This window comes from Triticum urartu, chromosome 5A (genome assembly GCF_056163025.1).
Source record: "Triticum urartu cultivar PI428250 chromosome 5A, HENAU_Tu73, whole genome shotgun sequence".
Taxonomy (NCBI): domain Eukaryota; kingdom Viridiplantae; phylum Streptophyta; class Magnoliopsida; order Poales; family Poaceae; genus Triticum; species Triticum urartu.
The window spans coordinates 508012166-508035071 of NC_141877.1; the positions used below are offsets into that span (position 1 = coordinate 508012166).

A 22906-nucleotide genomic window follows, 5' to 3' on the forward strand; every position below is an offset into this window, starting at 1 on the left:
ACTGAAAAGTATTAAGGGGTCGAATCCACTGGTAGGAAACTAGGGGAACCGTTGAACCTATTCAAATAAGTTTGAACGAGCAGGGCAATGTTCAGGGATAAGGGGAAATACAATACTTGAAAGTACTGATGACAAAGTGAGCAGTGGTCCCAAAAACAAAAGGCAACCCCTTTTGCGAAGATAGAACAACTCAAAAGTACCAGTAAAACCATCGATCAATAGTGTCGTTCAAAACAGAGCAGTTCTTAGAACCAGAAATTGCAAAAAAGCGCTAATCCACATCTTATGAAGTATTAGTCGAAGAAACAATGGATGTACCAGGCTTAGAGAATTAGACCGAGAAGGCACGGAAGTTTGCATGAAAAATGTTTTCTCAGAATTGGTGTAGCAAACATACAAAGTTTCAAATTGGATTGGCTAGGTAATCCCAGAACAAACTGGATAATGGTTTTGAACTATTGAAATGGGGTTTGACATCTGAGTATGAATAGCCCCAGTGGCAGTGCCACACATAAGTTGTGGGGTCAGTTTTACCCCACATCTTTTGTGAAAAACATATTCTTGAGGCTGGCTTCACCGCTTGGTAGCCCTAAGTTGTTTAGTAGTATTGGAAGGAAAACTTTTGAAGTATCAGATCTTAGAGAAACTCATACAAAGATTATTTATGAAGTGGGTCTTTGGATGAATTTGTCTTATGATCTTCTCTTGGAGTTTGTACCAAAGTATTTGCTTGTACTCCTTGACGGCACCGAAATCTTTCTGTAGCCTCAGTAGGGTGGTGAGCATGATCAGATGTTCTAGGTGGGATCACACATGGGGGTTTTTACCCGGTTTCAGTCCCTCGTGGTCGAGGTAAAGCCCTACTCATGGTTTGCTTTGATTGGTTGTGGGGGAAATACCTCATGTGAGGGGTTTACAATATGCATGGATTGTTACTACCAGGACGATGACAAAGTGTCAAATGATCTCGAACTACCCCCTAGTCTCAGCTCATAAAGAGGTATGAGATCTAGGGTTATATGTTCCTAACCGACCTAGAGCCATGATCTTGAACAAGAGCCATGATCGATAGAGGGTCCTTGGCTTGCATGCCAAGATGAAGAACCTCCAAGAATTCAGACTCCCTGTTGGGCCGATGGCCCTCGTCACACCCTGTTTTGTTAGGCCCTGGGCCCAGCCCTTTCCGGCTGTTGAGACACCCCCGAGCTTGTCTGGAGTTGGCTATTATTCCTCTTAAACTTCCCAAGGATGAAATCAAGGAGGGTTCCTCTCCTATGAAATGAGAGGATTAGTCCGAAATTCCCATGCCCTAGATCCACACGACGGCCGATTCTAGTGCGATTTTCACGGCAACAACTCTCGCGTGGCATCTCGTGCTTGGTTAGCTGGTCATAGTGGGGAGTAACTTAGACTAGTAACATGCATATATTACTAGCCTATGTTATAACCTCTAGTTTATTTATTAGGTTGTAGACTCGTGTTGTCTTGATATGTGTGATGTTACGGTAACATATTATGTTACCATAAGTTTCTCTTTCCTCGTTAATTACTTGCCACATCATTTATTTTGCGTAGATATGTGTGACATTATCACTTATGTTATTCTTACTATGACTAGCCTTATAAAAGGGCAGGGGCATGCGCCACCGGATAGCCTTCCTCATTGTTATTATTTTTTTCCTCCTCGTGCTCGCCCTCCATCATTAATGATAGGGGAGATCCATATTTATCCGTCCACGATCACATCCGTGGACACATGTACTGGAGCCGTCCATCCAACGTGTGTCCTAAACACACGCCTTTGGGGTTTTTCTATGTCCGGAGCACTCAAATAATATAGCAATACACAATTCGTCCATAAATAATATGCAAATATCCTAGTATAACAACAGTTCAAATATAACAAATATGAGATCCGAAATATAATTGGATCTAAAACAAAATTTTCAAATTCGTCGATCTAAATTCGACGGTAATCGAGTTGGCAAAAGTTGGTCATCCAGATGATGCGCTTTCCGAGTTTCATCCAACAATGCATGAACTTGAATAGCCTACTCTCCACTGTTTGGTAAAGCGAAGCGGCAAGGCAAGGCCTAGGTGGCGACCGAAGGGGGAGAGAGGCGACGTCGGGCTAAGAGGATGCAGACATAGAGCAAGGGGGAAGGGGCGGAGTAGGAGAAAACGGTTGTGGGAGAGGAATTTGAATGGACCAACGTGTCCGGACTCCGGCAAACTTCGTCCAGTTTGTAGCCGGTTGGTGAGAATTCGGACACATGGACCCGTCCATAGACGTTTACGATGCCGTTTTGAATAGCAAAAATAACACCCGGATATATTGGTCCAGACGTTTTGGGGACGACGTGGGGATGCCTTTATGCTGCCCTGCGGAACTAGTGGCATCGTAAATCTCCCGCGGCTATACTATTAGAGCATTGTTAATAATACAGCCAGCAGCTGGCTATATGATGTTGACACGTCATCTATAGCCAAGCTTATAGCCGGCAAGTATAATCGTTAGATGTAAATATAGATGTAGATAAGTACTACTTTGTTGATACATAGCCACCACCTTCCTCTCTCACAAAATGTCTAGAAACACGTGCTAAAGCTGGCTGTTAGTTAGTAGTCCGCTTCTTCTCTCTCTCTTCTTCTTCTTTCTTTTTCAAGTGAGCACAAATATACTATTTCAAGTCTTTCTCCCCGCCTACATCATCCTATTACACTTGTTCTTATGGCTATTGAACAAATGGAAGTTGAATACTCTAGCAATGATAAAATCTTAGGGCACTCGAAAGCATCAGAACAGAACTTATGACGATTAAGAACCGAACGCACTCGTACATGCAAAGCAAGAACAGTTTGAAGTTGCAAAAAAGAACAAGAAAAGTCGCACAAATGGACACCGCTTTTGTCTGAAAATGATGGATCCAGTCGGCTTGCGAGGGGTCCCATTGTCTCGTAGCAAGGGGCCACTCGTTCATGGGTGGGGAGCGGTGGCCAAAGCACTAATCAATCCCGAAGACGTGGCCGATACAGCTCCTGTCAAAATCGCTTGTGTAGTAGTAGGAGTAGTAGCTAAAGGCAGCGCGTGTGCAGTCGCCGTCGCACTGCTCGCTCAATGAGACAATGAGTGTGCCGTGTGGCAGAGTGTGGTGGGGGGAGTGACGGAGCGCGCCGCACCAGGGTAGGTACCAGTAGTAGTACTACAGTACTAGCAAATCACGCGGTGGTACAGTCACGCCATATACGTGCCTCCGATCGTCCTAGATCCTCTGGCCAATAAGGGCGCGGTCGATGTGACGCGTCGCCCAAATCCTGTGGCGGAGAGAGCACGATGCGACTTGTCGACTTGATTATGCTAGATATTTAGGCGCAGCAGCGCTGGCTAGTGAGGGACTGGATACTGTGCTAGTACTATTGTCGTCTTAATTATTTTCTTGGCTTTCCTTTTAGCAATGATGGTACCCCTTGTAGGCAAGGCTGTGGATTGTACCATATGTCATTGATCGTATGCCGTAGCATATATAGGGTACAAAGGGCAATGATATCTCAACCATATCCTCTATACAAGGGAAGGATCGGGAGATATCCGTAGACTAGGAAAACAAATAAAGGAGAATCCTAGCTGCCTAAATACCTACCCCCCCCCTCCCCCGCTGTCGATACATCGCTAGTGACGCAGAGACGGGACCGGAACTCCTCGAAGGTAGACGTCGGTAACCCCTTGGTCATAACATCGGCAAACTGAAGAGCGGTGGGAACATGTAGCACACGAATGCGGCCGAGAGCCACCTGCTCACGCACGAAGTGGATGTCCAGCTCGATGTGCTTCGTGCGCCGATGATGAACGGGGTTGGCGGAGAGGTAAACAGCCGAGACGTTGTCACAGTATACAAGAGTGGCACGTGAAACGTCATGATGAAGCTCCTGAAGAAGTTGCCGTAACCAAGAACACTCGGCAACGGCGTTGGCAACAGCCCGGTACTCTGCCTCAGCACTGGAAACGGGAGACCGTAGGCTGTCGTTTCGACGACCAGGAGATGAGAGACGGCCCCAAGTAAATGCAGTAGCCGGAGGTGGAACGCCGAGTGTCCGGACAGCCAGCCCAGTCAGCATCAGAATAGGCAACCATGTCGGTGGAGGAGGATGCTGTCAAAGTGAGCCCAAGAGACATAGTGCCGCGGATATAACGGAGAATCCGCTTCACCAAGTTCCAATGGCTGTCACGAGGAGCATGCATGTGTAGACACACCTGCTGAACGGCGTACTGCAAATCCGGTCGTGTGAGGGTCAAGTACTGAAGGGCGCCGACAATAGACTGGTAAAACGAGCCATCTGGCGCTGGGGATCCATCAAGTGTGGAGAGCTTGGCCTTCGTGTCAACAGGAGTGGCAGCGGGCTTGCAGTTAAGCATGCCGGCGCGCTCAAGAAGCTCATGGGCGTACTTCTGTTGATGAAGGAAAAAACCGTCGGAGCGCCTAGTGACCTCAATGCCGAGAAAGTAATGAAGCGGCCCCAAATCCTTCAAGGCGAACTCGGTGCTTAGATGAGCAGTGAGCTGGTCGAGGAGCTGTACCGAAGAGGCCGTGAAGATGATGTCATCGACGTAGAGCAGGAGATAAGCGATCACAGGTCCGTGATGGTACACGAACAGAGAGGCGTCGGAGCGAGTAGCTCGGAAGCCTAGCTGCTGAAGGAAGGTGGCGATGCGCTGGTACCAAGCTCTCGGCGCCTGCTTTAGTCCATAGAGGGACCGAGAGAGCAGGCACACGTGATCAGGATGATCGGCGTTGAAGAAACCGGTGGGTTGCTGGCAATACACCTGTTCGGCGAGATGGCCGTGAAGAAATGCGTTGGAGACGTCCAGTTGATGAACCGGCCAGGCACGTGACACCGCAAGCTGAAGGACGGTGCGGATCGTGCCGGGCTTGACGACCGGGGCGAAGGTGTCGGTGAAGTCAACTCCGGCGCGCTGCCGGAAGCCGCGAACTACCCAGCGAGCTTTGTAATGCTCAAGGGTGCCGTCGGGACGCGTCTTATGCCTGAAGACCCACTTCCCGCTAATGATGTTGGCATGGAGGGGAGGTGGAACGAGCTGCCAGGTGCGATTGCGTTGCAACGCATCGAACTCGTCCTTCATGGCGGCAAACCAGTTGGGATCGCGTAGAGCGGCCCGAACGGAAGACGGAACCGGCGACGGTGAAGAGGTCGAGGCCGCGCATAAGTACTCCTCCGACGGATAACGCGTGCTGGGCCGAAGGGCACCTGTAAGCGATCGCGTGGTGATGTGGAGCGGCAGGGCGGCACCGTCGGGCTGGTCGGTAGGCACAGCAGAGGCCGCAGGTGGCAAGACCGGCGGGGCGATGGTCGAAGCCGCGGGTGGCAGACCCGCAGACCGGTCCGGAGTGACCGCGGAGGGCGCAGCAGAGAGGCCCTGGCCGGCTGCGGGCAAGGCCGCATGAGGCAGGCCCGGGGCGGCTGCGGACGGAGCCGCAGGTGGCGGGCCCAGGGCGGCCACGGACGAGGCCGCAGGTGGCGGGCCCGGGGCGGCTGCTGATGAGGCCGCGGGTGGCGATCCCGGGGCGGCTGAGGCCAGAGGGGGCCGACGCGAGCCAGACGAGGAAGCCGAAGCGCCCCATGCAGAAGCGCGGGATCCCGAGGCCGAAGAGGAGCCCGATGCCACGGAGTTGCCCGGTGCCCAGACATCCGAGGCACTCTGTACGCCTACAGAGTCGCCAAAATCGGATAGGGTCGGACCAGGGCGGCCGCTACAAGAGGGCGGCGGCGCGGTAGGAGGCCCGCCGAGAAGAGGCGGGGCGGACGAAGTCGGTGCATCCGAGGGAGGTACCTGCTGAAACGGAAACACTTTTTCGTCAAAGTAAACATGCCTCGATGTGATAACCCGATGAGAGACGGGGTCGTAGCACCGGTAGCCCTTTGTGTTAGAGGGATACCCAAGAAAGATGCAAGCGAGGGAGCGAGGAGCAAGCTTATGTGGAGCGGTGGAGGCGGTGCTAGGGTAGCAGAGGCATCCTAAGATGCGAAGATCATCGTATGATGGAGGAGTCCCATAGAGCAACTGATGCGGCGCATAGTTCCAGCGGACACGACATGGCCGAAGGATAACAAGAAGAGTCGCGGTGGCGAGTGCATCGGGCCAAAACCGAGGTGGGATGTTGGCATGGAACAAGAGGGTACGGACGCAATCGTTAAGAGTGCGGAGTACATGTTCTGCCCGCCCATTTTGCCACGAGGTGTAAGGACATGTTAGACGAAAAACAGTACCATGTGTGGTGAGGAGGTTGCGAACGGCAAGACTATCGAACTCTTTCCCATTGTCTGTTTGAAACCCAAGAATGGGTCTACCAAAGTGCGTAGAGACAAAGGAGTAGAAAGATGTAAGTGTGGAAAGGACATCTAATTTCTGCCGAAGAGGAAAAGTCCACACAAAGTGCGTGAAATCGTCTAAGATGACAAGATAATAAAGATAGCCAGAGTTGCTCGCAATGGGCGATGTCCAAACATCGCAATGTATCAACTGAAACGGATATGCCGCAATAGTGGTGGAGTTGCTAAAGGGTAGACGCACGTGTTTGCCAACACGGCAAGCATGACAAGTATGGTCATCGACCTTATTACAAGTGAAAGAAAAACTACGAAGAATATGACGGAGCGTGGCGTGATTGGTGTGACCCAAACGAGCGTGCCAGAGGTCCACACCGGCGGAGAGGGCGACGGGGGCGGTGTCGGTGGAGGATGGTGGGTGGACCGGGTAGAGCTCATCCGGGCTGTCACATCGGTGAAGAACCATCCGGGAACGTGCGTCCTTCACAGAAAAACCACAACCGTCAAATTCAACCGTAATTGGATTTTCACGAGTAAGACGGCGAACAGAGACAAGATTTTTGATTAGCCCAGGAGAAACTAAGATATCATACATATTGATAGGTGTACTAGCAGACGGAAAAGAAGTGGAACCAATATGTGTGATGGGAAGGGAAGAACCATCGCCAAGAGTAATGCGAGTGGCGGTGTTTGTGGGAAAGAAAGAGTGTAAGTTATCTAGGTTGGAGGACATGTGTGCGGTAGCCCCGGAGTCCATGAACCAGTCACCGCCACCGGTATAAGTGTTGGGGGTGGGGGCGGACTGCAGCGCGGCTAGGAGAGATGGGTCCCAAGGCAGCGCGGCGGGTGCCGCGTTGTAGTAGCTGGCGCCGGGCTGCGGCGGCGCAAGGGCCGGCAGCGGTGGGTAGGCCGGGTATGCACCGGGCTGCTGGAACGCCGCGAAGGCCGCAGGTTGCTGCGGGACGGCGGTGTAGGCCTGGTGCTGCGCGGGGCGGGGACCCAGGATGCCGGGAGCGGAGGGGCGGGGGACCGGCATAGAATATGCGTGGACGACGCCGGTCCAAGGATTGTGCCCGTAAGCCCACGGCGCCACGGGCTGCTGCTGCTGCTGACCACAGGGAAGCCCGGCGGGGTTGGCGGCCCGCTGTTGGCCCTTGCGCCCCCCCCCCCTTTTCGCGGCGGCCGCCGCACTCGCTGGGGGCAGCGGGCGGTGGCGTCCCCTATTGAGGGAACGGGAAGGGCGGCGGGACCTGCTGGGGTGGCGGGAAGGGAGCCGCCGGCTGCTGGTGAGGAGCCGCGCCACGGGACGTGCCGGCGGCGAGGGCAGTGTGAGCCGCCCGTGCCCTCATCTTCTTCATCCTACGTTCCTCCAAACGCAGGTAGGCGACGACCTTGGGAAAGGTCGGGTTGGGGATGAGCGTGAGGTTGGCAGCCGCGTGGGTGAACTCCTCGTTGAGGCCGGTGACGAGGGTGCTGAGGAGGAGGTCGTTGGAGACTTTCTCGCCGATGTCGCGAAGCTCGTCACAGAGTCGCTTTAGGCGCATGCAAAACTCATCCACCGAGGAATTGTTTTGGTGGCACCCGAAGAACTCCTGCTGAAGGAAGACGAGCCGCTGGAGCCGATTGTCGGTGAAGAGGCCGTTGAGCTTCGTCCAGACGGCGTGTGCATCATCGTCATCCTGCACCACCGTGTAGAACAAGTCCTTGGAGACGGTGAGGAAGAACCAGCGAATGATCGTTGCCTCAACGGCTGACCACTCGGCGTCGAACGCCATGGCCGCGGCGTCAACGGTGCCGTTGATGTGCTCCTGGAGATGAAACTCACGAAAAACGAGGTGAAAGTAAGTCTTCCATGCATAGTAAGATGAGTCCTCCTGGGAGAGACGGGTGGGCACACGGGCTAGGATGTCGACGTTGCGGATGACGTTGGCGGGGATGGGGGCAGGGCCGGCGAAGGGGTTGGAGGGTTGGGTGGTGCCGGACATGGGAGAGGAGGAGGAGTCGTCGGCGAGTGGATCATAGGAGGTGAACGACATGGCGATGGGTTAGGGTTCGGGTGGGGATGGAGAAGTAGCGGCGGCTGCTAAGGAGGGCGGCGGTCGGGAGGGATGCGGCGGCAGAGGGGACTGGGGCGGCAGGGAGGCGGCGGCGGCAGCTGGCGGCGGCGGCGGCGGAAGCGTTAGGAAAGAAACGCGGTGTATGATACCATGTGGATTGTACGATATGTCATTGATCGTATGCCGTAGCATATATAGGGTACAAAGGGCAAGGATATCTCAACCATATCCTCTATACAAGGGAAGGATCGGGAGATATCCGTAGACTAGGAAAACAAATAAAGGAGAATCCTAGCTGCCTAAATACATACGATCATGAGTATCTCAACAAAGGCAACATTAGCAATGTTCTTAATGTTTGAGAAAAGAGATGTGATAACATCTGATCATACTCCTTCCTTGTAGATTTTATTAGGCTTGCGTAAACCTCACTTAATAATTTGATCAAAAAATAGTACTCCCTCCGTATCTTAATATAAGTCTTTTTAAAGATTTCAATATGAACTATATATGGAACAAAATGAGTGAATCTACAGTCTAAATTATGTCTATATACATCTATATGCAGTTCATATTGAAATCTCTAAAAAGACTTAGATTTTGAAACGGAGGTATGGAGTATCATTATTAGAAACTTCAAATGGTATCTACGCGAAAAAAACTTCAGATGGTATATTTTTTATGATAATGTTGGGACATAATACAACACGAATGTATCAATGTTGTCCATGTACCCCTTCGTCCTCAAGCACCAACGCTAGGGTTAGGCTGCCTCCTACCGCCCAGCCGCCGGCATACCTCGTCTTCTCTGGCCTTAGGGCCATGGGGGCGCGGTGGATCCTGGTAATTGCCGACAGGAGGGCTTCGTTGTTAGGTTTATTTTTTGAGTTTTGTAGGGTTTGGTTCTGCTCAGAAATACGAGTCGGCGACGGCTTCCTGAAAATGGAATAAGGTTCTTCCCGCCTAGCCCCTGTCCCGATGGTGCTTCTAGCATCGTCGGAGGGCGTGTTTCGGCGAATATCGTGAGATTAGGTCGGTGTTTGTCTTCGCTGGATTCGCTTGGTTCCGGTCTTCGCTCGTCCATGTTCGTGTGTCTATTAATTGGATCCTTCCGATCCATACTTCTCTTCATCGACGACGGTTCCAGTTCTGATGTGTTGGTCCTTTGAGGTCTTACCACGACGACTTTCCGACTATCTGCTATAATAAGATTTGTCCGGCTCTCATGATGGAGGGGCGATGACGGCGGCACATCTTAGGCTCGCTCCAATGTTTGTAGTCACCGCTAGGTGCTCTATGGATCTGGATGTAATTTTTTTTCTTCTGATCTTTGTACTACCTTGACAGTTGATGAATAGATCGGAAGTTTTACCCGAAAAATAAATAAATAGATAAATAAATAAAGGAGTGCAAACCATGCATACCGATGGATTTGGGAAATTCTCGTCCGACGGCTACTCCCTTATTCCAGTTTACACACTAGACTTAGGGCATCTCCAAGGGCAACCCTCAAATTTACTTCTGTATCCGTCCGCGGATAGGGGGGCTAATCTGTGGATACAGATGCGGGAGGACGACATCCAACGCTAGCAGCAGACATTTCAAAACTCTTTTTCAGCAAACCGGATGAAATTCATGCAAACACAACAGGATTTCATACAAACATGGCGGATTTCATATAAACTGGATGAAAACGGTTACATTTCGGACATATTTTTAACTAAAAAGGTAAAACTATGTGCATGTACGGTCGTGAGGAGCTCCGCTCCCACGGCCCGGATACACTACACTACTCTACTGACCGCAGCGGGTCCCCTTGTCTTCCCCATGTCCGGCAACCTGCTCACCGGACTGCTGAGAGTCCCGGAGGCATATTCTTCCCCGTATCTTCCCTATGTTCGGCTGCGCTGCTCATCGGAGTGGCGAAGCGGTGCTACCAGAGAGGAAGGGATCCTTCCATGAAGCTCAGGTGCGTGCCCAGAAGTCTAAGATAAAGAAGAACCTGACTGGTCACTGGCTATACAAGTCGTCAACGCGCCGACAGTGGCCTTCCTGCGATCCAAGCGGCGGCGGCCTCCCCTGTTCTACTTCTCATCGATGATGGCGGCGGGCGTGGACATGCAGGCCGCCACCTCGTCGAGATCCGCGTACGCAGCTTCTTTCTCTGTGTGCATGGCGTGGCTACGCGCGTGTCAACGGCGGATGGCACGGTCACAGGCACTGGATGCGGAGATGCCCATGCCACCGTGCTCCCCGCTGTGCTGGCGTGTAGCGACTCGTTACTCTTTATGGAGCTAGCCTAGAGCGGTGAGTTGTTGAACCACGCGCCGACTTGGGGGTGGCAATTGCTCCGTCGGGGTAGGCGGGGGAGGTGGAGCAACGAGTTGCCTCGCTCGTATGCGGCGGGCCACCCAGCCGGCTTGTATGCCAGAGAAATGCTCTTCGGAAGCCATCGGAAGAGTGAAGGAAATGGTGAAGGAGGAGATGGGAAGCGGCGAAGGGGTGCGATTCTTGCCCGACGTCTATCCTTGTTTAAATAGAGGGCGGGTGGAGGAGCTCGGTTGGTGTTGCGTTTAATGTCGGACCTCTCATGAACGGACGTGTGCCCGGGGTAGGTTTCTCTGTTTCCATGCAGGTTGAGCGGAGGCGTATGAATGCGGCGAGGAGACATGTTTAGTCGGGCATGCAACGGGCGGCGCCCTCGGCTGGCGCACCGCTTCAATCGCAGAGGCAGTGAGAGGTCACGTCCGCTCTGAGCCGCTTTCAATATGGAGCGGTGTGCTCTACAACGGCAATGAATGCGGGCAGCTGACGTCGGGTGGGAAGCGCGCGGGAGGGGGCGTTTGGTGGGCCAGGGCAGTCAGAAAGCAGACTTGGGATCGGTCCGGACTCCCGCAAACTTCCCTCAATTTTGTCTTCGATTTACAGGAGAAAACGCGTCTAGACCACGCCGCGGACCGATATAGGTTAGCGTTGGATGGCTTCCATGGTCCAAACAGTGTGGTCCAAACAGTTGCGGAAGATTTAAAGGTCGGTGTTGAAGATACCCTTAGGCTCTAATCACCATGGCAGCACCTGCACGAGGAGCCTTGAAGGCACCAGCATTCTGATAGGGGATGTACTCCTACAACACAAGGATGGACCAGTGGCCATAAATGCAGCAGTTTTGCTAAAGTATATTTAGATGTATCTTAAATATTCCACATCTAAGTCCTACGTTATCTATTTTACACGAAGATTCGTCCAAGCATTTGTTTGTCTTCTTTATTTTTATTTTAAATTTGATTGAGTTACTTATATGTGTGATAACTACATCACATCTAGATGTGCCCTTAACAAACCTAAAATATACACCCTCACTATAAACATGCCGGATGTACATACCTCTGCAAAGATGATCAACAAGAAGTTGCACACACTCACATGCTGCATGCACACGAAAAATTGTGATAATGAAAATTTGCAAATTTTGCATATCATCTTCTCCCTCCTCCACCTCCTTCCTCATCTTCTTGTATTTTTTTTGGAAAAGGAGGTCAAAGCCCCCGGCCTTTGCATCAATCAATGCATACAATCATCTTTGTTAGTTATTTAGCAAATGTCTAACATAAACATACATTAAGCCACACGAAGACACCACTCACACATACAAATTCGATAATATGGAGTGCTCTCACTCCCATATCTAAAACCGATGTCATCGCAGATCCATTCACATAACGTATCGGAACCTACATCCGATGCACCAAACCTAAAGCGTACACCACATGCACACGTTTTTGAGCCGCCATCATCATTGAACGCAGACCCATCTTCAGTAAAGAGACCCGCATCATCGTTACCAGTCCGGCCATCCGTCGACGCCACCATTGCGCCCAACGACACCATCTCCCTGTGCATAAACTGCTGAGCACATCGCGGTTGCCGCCGATACACCGCAGCACATGCCGCCAAGTACCACCAGCCGACACAGCTTGAAATCCCTAGAAGATCCGTCGTGCGTAGCACCTGCCAAACAAGACATGATACATCGTAGCACCTGCCGGCCATGCATGACTTGACATCTCCACCGAATCTCCGTGCAAGACAAAGTCGCTCCATCTCCTGCCTCTGTCTTCCGGCACTGCTCCACAAACGATGCTCCCAAGAGAGAAACGGCACCGCAGTGTTTCCATGTCCGATCTGGAAAACCAGATCCTAGAGTATCCCCCGAAGCAGCACGAGTGGGACGACCGTAGTTACACGACGATGCATTCATCAAGGTAACGACACAGAATGCCACCATCGCCCGCCACCGGCTCCGTTTTCACCGCAATTATGTCTCCCCGACTTGCAGTCGGGACTAGATGACGGATCTCGAGATCCGACCAACGAGACTCGGGCCGACCACCTCCAACGGAGGAGAAGACCACCATCACCAAGCACTGCCTCGTCTTCTTCTCGGAGTCATACAACATGCATGCATCCGGCTGCTTGTAGTCCTAGGTCCATCTATAAACTACCAAACTAGATTCAGTACCACCACTGCAGCCCCATACAAGTGTTTTCAGTAAGTTGTACTAGACGCCCCCCGATTTGAACACAAACATGCAACAACACGCCAAACAATATGATCTACATCCGTCCAAGGCTCGGAGGGAACCAAAACTTGACTCTCGAAGAAAAATATAATAAACACATAAAAAAGTTTATTGCTCAGTCAAAAATGATTTTCATAGCGCCCTTGTAATTACATGGGCATCCATTACTTTGAATACCCCGCGCGTTGCTGCCGGAATCGATTGCAATATATTTCAGTGATTTGATTGTATGAAACTTGTACTGAATTAATCATATATGACCTAAGCTAAATATAAATATTATACATATAATTGATTATTGTGTACTCAAAAAATATTTTGGATATAAGTGGAATGATATAATGGAAAACTTTTTTTCATGCATGTTGAATGGACCTTTGATGAGTTGGCATGTGTTCGTGAGTGGACAACTTTTTTTCATGCATGTTATGGTGGACCTTTGATGAAATGGCATGTGTGCATGTTAGAATAACAGAGGTGGTGAGGATGAACTATTTAGATATATAGGATATGCCACAGTTAATATCGATGAGTACACTTATTTTAGAGCACTAGCTTTAAATATTAGTCAATACCATGATTTAAGGGTAAGACTGTAGCCAGAGAACTTTCTAAATTAATAGTGATAGTATTATCGTAAAATTTGCATAGCCACAAGTTTAATTGGTTCGCATGCATTTTCTCCAATCTTGATAAATTTCATCAATCCGATTGGCGGCGACAATAGACACCATGGGTTTTTGTATGAGATGACGGCTCGCAACAATGCTCCACATAGGACACAACATGATCGGTGACAGGAAGCTTGTAGCAAGAGGCAAGAAAGTTCTTAGGATGGCCACTTATACAAGACGAGAGATAAATGATCATTATTATCTTTTGTGAGTTAATCTTGTAGCATGTCGTGTTTGTACCTACAATTCTTCATATGTGAATATTTGAGTTCTTCTATGTATGTGTTGCAATACCTTACATCAAATCAACTGGAACAAGTCGGCAATGGCAAGCGCATAAGCATGGTGATTGAATCTAAATCTGAAAAGGTATATTTATTTTGTAACCATGCAAGAGAGTTGCATGTATTGAACTATTGATTATATAGAAAGAGAATTAAAATAGAAAAGAAGGCATTGATGCAACACCAAATATGGCACGACCAAAATGCAAAAAAACACACGACCTAATTCTACGATGAGCGACATAAGGTCCCAACACAAGCGCCGAGGATCAACAACTTAGATAAAACACAAGAAGCCAGGGAAGAACAAGTGAGGACAAGAAGCATGCATGGAAGCCTCAACCACACATTAGACAAGCTTGCAACATCCGAGAGCAACGACCATGACAAGAAAAGTGCAAGACCTCCAGAATGACATCCTCCACCAGCTCAAGGTAAACCCAACTTGCTCGCATGGGTTCCAAGACGTCGCACTACCCTCCAAAGCACGCACTGCCGACTCTACCACCGCCCAGCAAGCCAGGGCAAGATCAAATGAGATATATCAACCTGACGACATGGGGCGAAAGCCAAGGATCATAGTTAGAATCAGGCATGTTGCAAAATGACCAAATGGATGACTATCTTGACCAACCGCTTGCCATGAGGAAGGGTGTCTAGAGGGAAGGCAGAGAGCCAAAACTAACGGTGGAACCATATCCATCCAATGAGGAGAACTACAACCCAATGATGTGGACGCCAACCATTGGTGACCGAGGATGACCGGGAGGGGTCACTGCTCCAAATCTAGCAGCAGGATAACATGCTAGAGGCAAGGAACAACTAAGTGTGGATGCTGATGAGGACGATCGCTAGATGTTGGATCCGGTGGAGAGGTAAGCCGAAATGACCATGTGAATGGTGTGGTGACCATGGCAAGGCCAAAACGCCACCAACTAGGGACAAGGGGATATGTGAGGGGCAGGGAAGGGGCGACCGATAGAAGCTAAGTCGCTGGTTTCCACAACGGGGTGACCATATAATGATCGGGACGACTAAGGGAAGGGGTTCGCGAACATGGCAAGGCTAAATCTCTGCTAGCTGTTGGCGACTAAGGAAGGAAGGCTATTCGCAAAAAAAAAGACTAGGAAAGGAAGGCACACTTGACAGGGTTTGAAAAGTGGATTTAATATGGAAGATATTTAGTAGGTGTATAGGTTTCGTAAGACTAGACATTAGCAAAGTCAACTAACATCTTTTGTGAGTCAGGCCCGGCCCGCATGGGTGTGGACTGTGGAACATGTGCGGGCCGTACAGAGCCAAAAATTCTTAGGGGCCCCGATTTTTTCCAGCCCCGTCAATCTCACCTAGACTTAGCTCAGCCCTTAGAACCCAGCGAGGCCCACACACACCCAGTTCCGTCTCAACCATAGTGGAAAAACGGAAAATATGGTGAATACATGAGAATTCAAAGCTTGGTTTAACGCTACCTTTCAAAAATGCACTAATCATCAGGTCTGAACTTGACCTATGTCTAAACAATGTAAATTATCTTGATTGAGCACTGTATCACATTATTACAATATTAAAAACGCCTTTTTCAAGAGATGCGCCCCATTTTATGATTTCGCACAGGACCCCGTATTTTGTCGGCCCGGCCCTGTTGTGAGTCATCTACTTAAGTTATTATCTTAGAACATATACGGTTTTGCTAAAGCACAACTAGATGTGCCCTAAGTATTGCGCAGCTAAGTCTTGTGACATTGATTTTACGCGAAGATTCATGTGAGTATTTTCTTCTATTTATGTTTGATTGAGTCACTTAGATGTGTTTTTAGGACACCTCTAGATATGTCCTAGACATACTCTAGAACATATACTCCAGTTCGGCCGTCATAAAAGGGCCACTCCAAACGAGTGTGTGGAGGCGACTGATGAGGCAATTAAAACATTGAGGGCTCCTTTGATTAAAAGAAATTCTATAGGATTTCTGGAGGATTAAAATTCTTAAGAGTTCTTTCTACGTTGGTCATTTGATTCATATGACTGAATCTCATAGGAAATTTCCTATGAAATCTTTTGTGTTACATTTCATAGAAAAACTAACATTCACTCGAATCTCTTTTACAATTTCTTTGTTTTTTCTGTGACAACAAAACACTCATTGCTAGTTTCATAGGATCCAAGTGGGCATGTAACTCCAATCCTATTTTTTTTTATTCCCACATTTTCAAAATCCTGCCAATCAAAGAGGCCCATAGTGTTTTTTTGCTTGTGTACGCTCAATCTGGCCGCTTGTGATTGCAAAAGTAGGTGGCATATTATGTACAGTAACATTCTTGTTTGGGGGGGGGGGGGGGGGGTTCTACCCTCGTGAAAATCAGAGGGATGGTTAGCTAGAATGAAAAAATTGTAGCCAATGTAATTACGTGTAACTCTTTGTATGTCTAGCATTATTGCATTAACAATTATCCATCTTGGTCAGGGAGCTAAACCTGGGGTTTAAACCGGTAATAACCAACTTCACCTGCGCTCCTTGTCCAATGTCCTTGGAGCTTTCTTGCCTCTGCTAGAGGACAAGATAACGCGGGAAAAAGGTCTGTCTCCCTGAGCCTCCATGGGCCAAGCTAGTGGAGCCCAATCATCGCCCTTGAGCACGAGAAGGATCCACCACTAAAAAAGGAGCACGAGAAGGATCCTTTGGATTATCTCCGCAGACCCCTCACGCGTCACTTGTCGATGCCGCTTGTCCAGACCGCGTCAGGCAAAACTATAAAGCAGTGCACTCCACAAGACACTAAAATCCTAACACTCCCATCTCAAGCTCAACCTGATCTCACACTCCACAGACCACCGTCCACCGTACGAAGCTCATCAAGCCAGCACCGACCACCTTCAGCGATGGACATGACCGGCTCGGACCAGCAATGGAGCTCCTCTTCCTCGCCGTCGTCGACCTCCTCGCACCCGAAGCGCCCCGCCGGGCGCACCAAGTTCAAGGAGACGCGCCACCCGGTGTACCGCGGCGTGCGGCGCCGGGGCAACGCCGGCCGCTGGGTGTGCGAGGTGCGCGTCCCCGGGCAGCGCGGCGAGCGGCTCTGGCTCGGAACGTACCTCACAGCCGACGCGGCCGCGCGTGCGCACGACGCCGCCATGCTCGGCCTGCTCGGTCGCTCCGCCGCGTGCCTCAATTTCGCCGACTCCGCTTGGCTCCTTGCCGTGCCGCCCGCGCTCGCCGACCTCGCGGCCGTCAGGCGCGCGGCCCTCGCCGCCGTGGCGGACTTCCAGCGCCGGCATGCCTCCAACAGCGCAGCCACCGTCCCCGCTGATGAGGAGACCTCCGGCGCGTCCGCTCTGTCGTCTGCGGACAATGCGAGCGGTTCGTCAGCGACGTCGCAACCTTGGGCCGAGGGAACGTTCGAGGTGCCGTCCGCGCTGGGCAGCGACATGTTCGAGCTGGACTTGTCCGGGGAGATGGACCTGGGCACGTACTACGCGGACCTCGCGGACGGGCTGCTCCTGGAGCCGCCCCCGTCGCTGGACAGCGGGGCGTGCTGGGACACCGGAGACGGCGGAGCTGACTCCGGGCTCTGGAGCTACTGAACCAGCTGGAGCTGCTGAACCAGCTGCTTTGACTCTATCGCAGTTGATTCCAGCATAATAAAATCTGCGGAATCTGTAAACGCACAAAAAAATTGCCAAAAAAAGCATGAAATTCTTTGGTATACATGCAATCAGATGCGGTTCTGAAGCATCAGAAAGGACAAAAAAAAAGACACGTGAAAAAAAGACATGATTTGCTGGATGAATAGTCGTGGTGGTCCCGGACAAACGGCAACAATATTCGAAAGGAGGGTACTATCACTTCATGTGTGAATGACTATAACTGGCAACCAGACGAGGAAGAAAGATCAACGCTTGCTAATCAGGGAGAGAGGTGGGCCAAGTACGCTAATTCACAAGATGTGGCCTGGACACCAGCCAGGTCAGCTGGTTGAAGCTCCTGGTAGCAACAGATCCCTGGGATCTTTTCCCCCATTTTCCTCCTGTCCTCGTAGCCACGCGAGCTGACGCGGCGACGCAGGCGCGCTCCGCGCCTCCCTTCCTATATCGCATGGCCAGGAAGCGAGATGCCTAGAGCTGATGTGTCACGTAGTACCTCTTTCTTTCTTTTGAAGATGACATGTGAACCTAGATTTGTTTTCAGATTTAGTGTGACTGTGCTAGTGACTAGTACTTGATAGTGTCGTACAATAATTGGGCAGAATTGATTTGGGTGTATAGGGTGCAAAAGCTGCATTCTTCGAGTGAACAGTCAAAATCACATGAAATTATTGGACTAGTAGGTAAACATTGTTGTATTTATTCTTCTCCCTCCTTTGGCAAACATTGTATTTATTCTTGTACTGCTGGAATCGTCTTGTACATAAGTATATTTTAAGCTGTCCTTTCCTCCCGCGCAAACAAGAAAGAAAGAAAAAACTATCCTTCCCTTGGTATTACTCCCTTCGATCAACCACTTAGCTACTCCAACTCCCAGCTAGTGGCCTTCCACGGCTCCGCTTCCCGGGTCGCACGCGCGTGTGGCTCCAAAAGCCCCCCAAACCCTAGGTCCAACAGCACCCAGAGTAGCTACCCCGGTCGCTGCCGCCGCCGGCACCGGTGGTGGCGGCCACCCCGGCCGACGAAGACTGCAGGTGCTGGATGAGCCCCTCGACGGGCTCCCTTTGCGCGGAGTGGAACGTGCCCAGGGTAGCCATGGTGGTGGGGTGGTCGGCGGCGTGTCCGGAGGTGATGGTTGCCGGAGCACGGCGGGAGCGCGGCAGGACGGTGGATCCGGGCGAGGTGCGCTGCAGGGTGGTGCTCCCGACATTGGCGGCGGCGGCGCGAGCCCAGCCATAGAGGCGGCGACGCAAGGAGGCCCTGCCAGGAAGGATCCTGGCAGGTAGTGGGCTGCTGGCTGCCTTTGTGTGAGGGGTGCGGTGTTGCCTCGGGAGATCTAGCGCTGGGGTGTGCTCGTTGGTGATGGTCGGATCCGATCCGGTGGTAGTCCCTGGTGTGGGTGATAGCCGACACAGTGGATCTGGCTGCTACACGGCATGGTTGGTTGCGGCGGCTCCTTGTCCGAGTTATTGGTGGTGGTTTGGGTCGCGTTCTCTTGGCAACGTGGTTGGGGGAGGTCCATTACCGCGCGGGTTCGACGGATATTGTTGCGGTGACAGCGGTGTGAGGCATCTTGGACAGTGCTGCCCGAAACCTTGGAAGAGTGGAGATGAGCGCCATTACGGATGAAAATCATGTTCGGTTTAGGCCGGGCCAGCGGCGATGTCACCCGTGGGTGTCGTTCCCCTCCCTGGAGGCGTCGCCGACTATGCCGCCATTTCCCTCGCTTGCTTGGTGTTGGCGGTTGTGTCCGGGTGAAAGCCTCGATTCAGTGCTGGATCGATACGATGGCGGCGTCTTTCACGTCGTCCCTCTGTTGGAAGCATCGTGCCAGGAGAAACAGAGTTCCTAAACTATGCTCATTCGGCGTTCCCCGTTGCCTTGATCATTCTTCTCTGGTGCTACGTGCGTTCGTCGCTAGTGACTCCAAGACGGTGTCTTCCTTGGATCGGATTGAGTCTTGTCATCCTCTTGCCACCTCCATTAGGCATCAAGGAGGAATGATACGTCGACAAGAGATGCTTGGCGGGAGATGATGTTCTTTGCAGGTAGCCGACGTTGATGGAGACGCAACAAGGTTCTCGATTTTGGGTAGGCTCTTTTGTGTTGTAGTTGTGTTGTAGTGGGTGGTTGTCCTTGGACTAGCTGGATGCGGAGTTGTGCTATTCTTGTTGTTCGCGGCGAGTGGTGGTCGTCTTGTACTTGCAATTCTCTTCTTCTATAAAGCTAAGGTAAGCAATTTGCGTACTCTAAAAAAATTACTCCTTTCGATCCATATTACTTGTCGCTGAAACGGATGTATCTAATCGTATTTTGGTGCTAAATACATCCATTTGAGCGGCAAGTAATATGAATCAGAGAGAGTACTATATTTTCTAAACAAAGAATATGTTTGAAAACTAGATAAATGTTTTACGTAATTGACGTTGGTACTTTTACCCTCTCAACCGAAGCAGTGTCTGGCGGACCAAGCTTCAATGAGACTTTCCACCTATTACATTGTAAGTTACCACATGACACCGGATCAAGCGACATAGTGGGTGAGAAGTCCACAACCTAAGGGGGTTCTCCAAGCTCCCCTTCGCCATCCTCGCACACAAAGCGCCCCGATGAGCACACCAAGTTCATGGGAACACATCTCCCGGTGTACCTCAGCATGCGGCACCGGGGCAACGCCAGCCAATGGGTGTGTGGGTGTCTGTAGTACCATGAAACAAATCAAAGATTTGCCAAAATCTAATAAATGTAGCATGAATCACAAAGCGAGGATGGACGGTGGTTATGTCCAAGATATGTCAGGTGCATGCTAGAAAAACCATTTTTCATGCTAGAATTCCATGATTGTGTAATCCAAATTATGATAAAAAAATATGACCACATTCCCTGCTAATACCGGACGTGCGAGGATGGGTGGTGTTCCACTAACATGTTATGTAATACGGTAATACTGGACATGGAGTATTTGAACCCGAGCTCACATGATCTTTAATAAACAGTAAAATTATTAAGGAAATAGTAAAATTTTCTGATTTTTTATGATAAACATTGATGAATGTTTCAACAACGTGCAATACTTTGTGATGAATTACATTCGTGTAGGTATGGGCAAAAAAGAAAAATTCGATGCTTCGAAAAGATTATTGTTGGAAGCATTTTGGAGCATTGATTTTTTTTTTGGCCTGGCCCTCCATGAATGTTATTTCGTCACAGTTGAAACATTGACACCCAATTGAAACATTCATCAATGTTGATCATAGAAAAAGTTAGAATTATTTTGAACTCTTTTACTATTTTTAGATTTTACTATTCATCAGAGGGCATGTGAGCTCGGGATCAAAACAACACTCTCAGGTAATACCTGTTACCACCTTTCTTTTTTAGAAACATATGTAATAGTCCCTTCGTTTCATGAACAAGATGTGCACACGCTTTAAAATTGGACTTTACTGTAAATTAAACCAACAAAATATGAACTATGTGTGACAAAAAATATTTCATTGAATTTCATATTTGAAAAATGTATCTGTCAGTGTATTGGTCTCATTGTACGAGTCCGATATCATTAATAAAGAAAATGTGCATCTTTTTTTGGCGGGTGAGAAAATGTGCATCATTTGATGCAGAGGCTGTGGTCACGCATTATTTTCTCAAAAAAAAAAAGCTACTTCAACGTGTTTACACTGCACTCAACAGCACAATGGTTTTTTAGTGGGTGGAGCCAAATGATGAGGCAACTGTCGCTAGTCTTGTCCTACCCACCGATTACTCCGTGAATGTGGCACATCACATCTTGCCCTCTTGGACGGATGTACTCTTGACAACGCGTGACAGCGTTGTGAATGTGTGAAGCAACAGCATGCTTGCCTACAGCGCCATCTCTAGGATGGTTGTGTCGACGGTCGACCACATCTTCTACGGTTCTACCGGCACGTGATAACGAAAGTTGCCCTTGGTGGTCTTCTGGCCGGTTCTGGTTGTCTGATCTGGTTACCACTCATGCACCAAGAGTATCCATTTTTGGGATCCTTTTGCAACTCTGCAAGCCGTGTCAAACCATCATTTTCACGCAAAAGTAACGTCCTTCGCTGTGTCTTCCCTTATTGCTTTTTTTGAGTAGTTGTTTTTCTGTAGAATGGTAAATAGTTCTTCATTCAATTGACTGTCATGAGAGCAACTCCAACGCATCGACCCAAATAAACGCGTGTTTTGTCTTTTTTTGTCTGTTTGGGTCGCCGTTAGCTGGTCGTCCGCCCGCTTTTACGTTTAGGTCGGCAGTGTGTCCAACGTGCAGACCCATTTTCGTCCTCGCGGCTGGCTTGCCCTGGTTTTTCAAACAAAATACAAACATTTTAGATATTTTCACAAACAAACAAATATATCATAGTTCACAAGCCAAATAAATATATCATAGTTTACAAGTCAAATAAAAATTAAATTGTCTCAAAAACATTTAAAAAAGATACATCTATTAGTTGTCAGTGTGAGCCCACATATACTCAAACAAATCATTTTGTAGCTCAATCTGAGTTTGTCAATCACGCATTTGATGATGAAATTGGGTGAACTGCGCAAACGTTGCCGCTCCTCCATGCTCAGACACAACATTGTTACCCTAAAACTGAAGCCCTTGGTCGTACATACGTTCCAGGAGCTCATCCTCTACGATCATATTGTGCATGATCACACAAGCAGTCATCACCTCCCACAACTTCTTGGTGCTCCAAATTCTACAGGATACCGAACGATGCACCATCGAGATTGAACACCAAAGGCACGCTCCACATCCTTCCTAGCACTCTCTTGCTCTTGTGAAAATCTCATCCTCTTCTCTCCTACAGGGTTGGAGATTGTCTTCACAAGAGTAGTCCACTGAGAATAGATACCATCGGCTAGGTAGTATCTTTTGTTGTAGTTGTGTCCGTTGATGTTAACATTCACTGGCGGGCAGTTGCCTTCGGCAAGCTTTACAAACACCGGCGAGCGTTGAAACACATTGATATCATTGTGAGATCCGGCCATGCCAAACAAAGAGTGCCAAATCCAAAAATCTTATGAAGCCACGGCCTTGACTATGACGGTGCAAGCTTTGACATGGCCCCTATATTGCCCCTGCCAAGCAGAAGGGCGGTTCTTCCACTCCAAGTGCATACAGTATATGCTACCAAACATCCCCTGGAAGCCCCTGCTGGCATTCATCGCCAACAAGTGGGTTGTATCTACAACATTTGGCTCTCTCAAGTACTTGGGGCCAAACATTGCAATCACAGCCTTGCAGAACTTGTACATGAAGTCTAGGCATGTAGACTCGCTCATACGGACGTACT

The 22906-nt window shown here is 49.7% G+C and overlaps 3 protein-coding genes across 3 annotated transcripts; 1 reads left to right on the plus strand and 2 right to left on the minus strand.

Annotated features, from left to right (window-relative positions):
- Positions 1–3991: 3991 nt before the first annotated feature.
- On the minus strand, positions 3992–7381 carry LOC147972327 (uncharacterized). Its single transcript, XM_087524294.1, has 4 exons — positions 6700–7381; positions 5773–5848; positions 5151–5724; positions 3992–5095 (listed from the first exon to the last, which is right to left on the minus strand). Exons 1-4 carry the CDS (start codon positions 7379–7381, stop codon positions 3992–3994), a joined length of 2436 nt encoding a protein of 811 aa, XP_087380420.1.
- A 184-nt stretch (positions 7382–7565) lies between these two features.
- LOC147972328 (uncharacterized) lies at positions 7566–8381 on the minus strand. Its single transcript, XM_087524295.1, has one exon. It carries the CDS (start codon positions 8379–8381, stop codon positions 7566–7568), a length of 816 nt encoding a protein of 271 aa, XP_087380421.1.
- An 8277-nt stretch (positions 8382–16658) lies between these two features.
- On the plus strand, positions 16659–18605 carry LOC125556488 (dehydration-responsive element-binding protein 1H-like). The gene has a single exon (XM_048719215.2). The coding sequence runs from the start codon at positions 16659–16661 to the stop codon at positions 17520–17522; it is 864 nt and encodes a 287-aa protein (XP_048575172.1). The 3' UTR covers positions 17523–18605.
- Positions 18606–22906: the final 4301 nt, after the last annotated feature.

Excerpts from the sequence above, each read along its gene's own strand:
- LOC147972327 (XM_087524294.1), bottom strand. The coding sequence starts at position 7,381 with ATGCCGGTCCCCCGCCCCTCCGCTCCCGGCATCCTGGGTCCCCGCCCC. Across the intron at positions 5,849-6,699 it reads TGTGGACCTCTGGCACGCTC|GTACCTCCCTCGGATGCACC; the intron begins GTTTGGGTCACA and ends CCGTTTCAGCAG. Across the intron at positions 5,096-5,150 it reads GCTCTACGCGATCCCAACTG|CTCGTTCCACCTCCCCTCCA; the intron begins GTTTGCCGCCAT and ends CGCACCTGGCAG.
- LOC147972328 (XM_087524295.1), bottom strand. The coding sequence starts at position 8,381 with ATGTCGTTCACCTCCTATGATCCACTCGCCGACGACTCCTCCTCCTCT.
- LOC125556488 (XM_048719215.2), top strand. The coding sequence starts at position 16,659 with ATGCCGCTTGTCCAGACCGCGTCAGGCAAAACTATAAAGCAGTGCACT.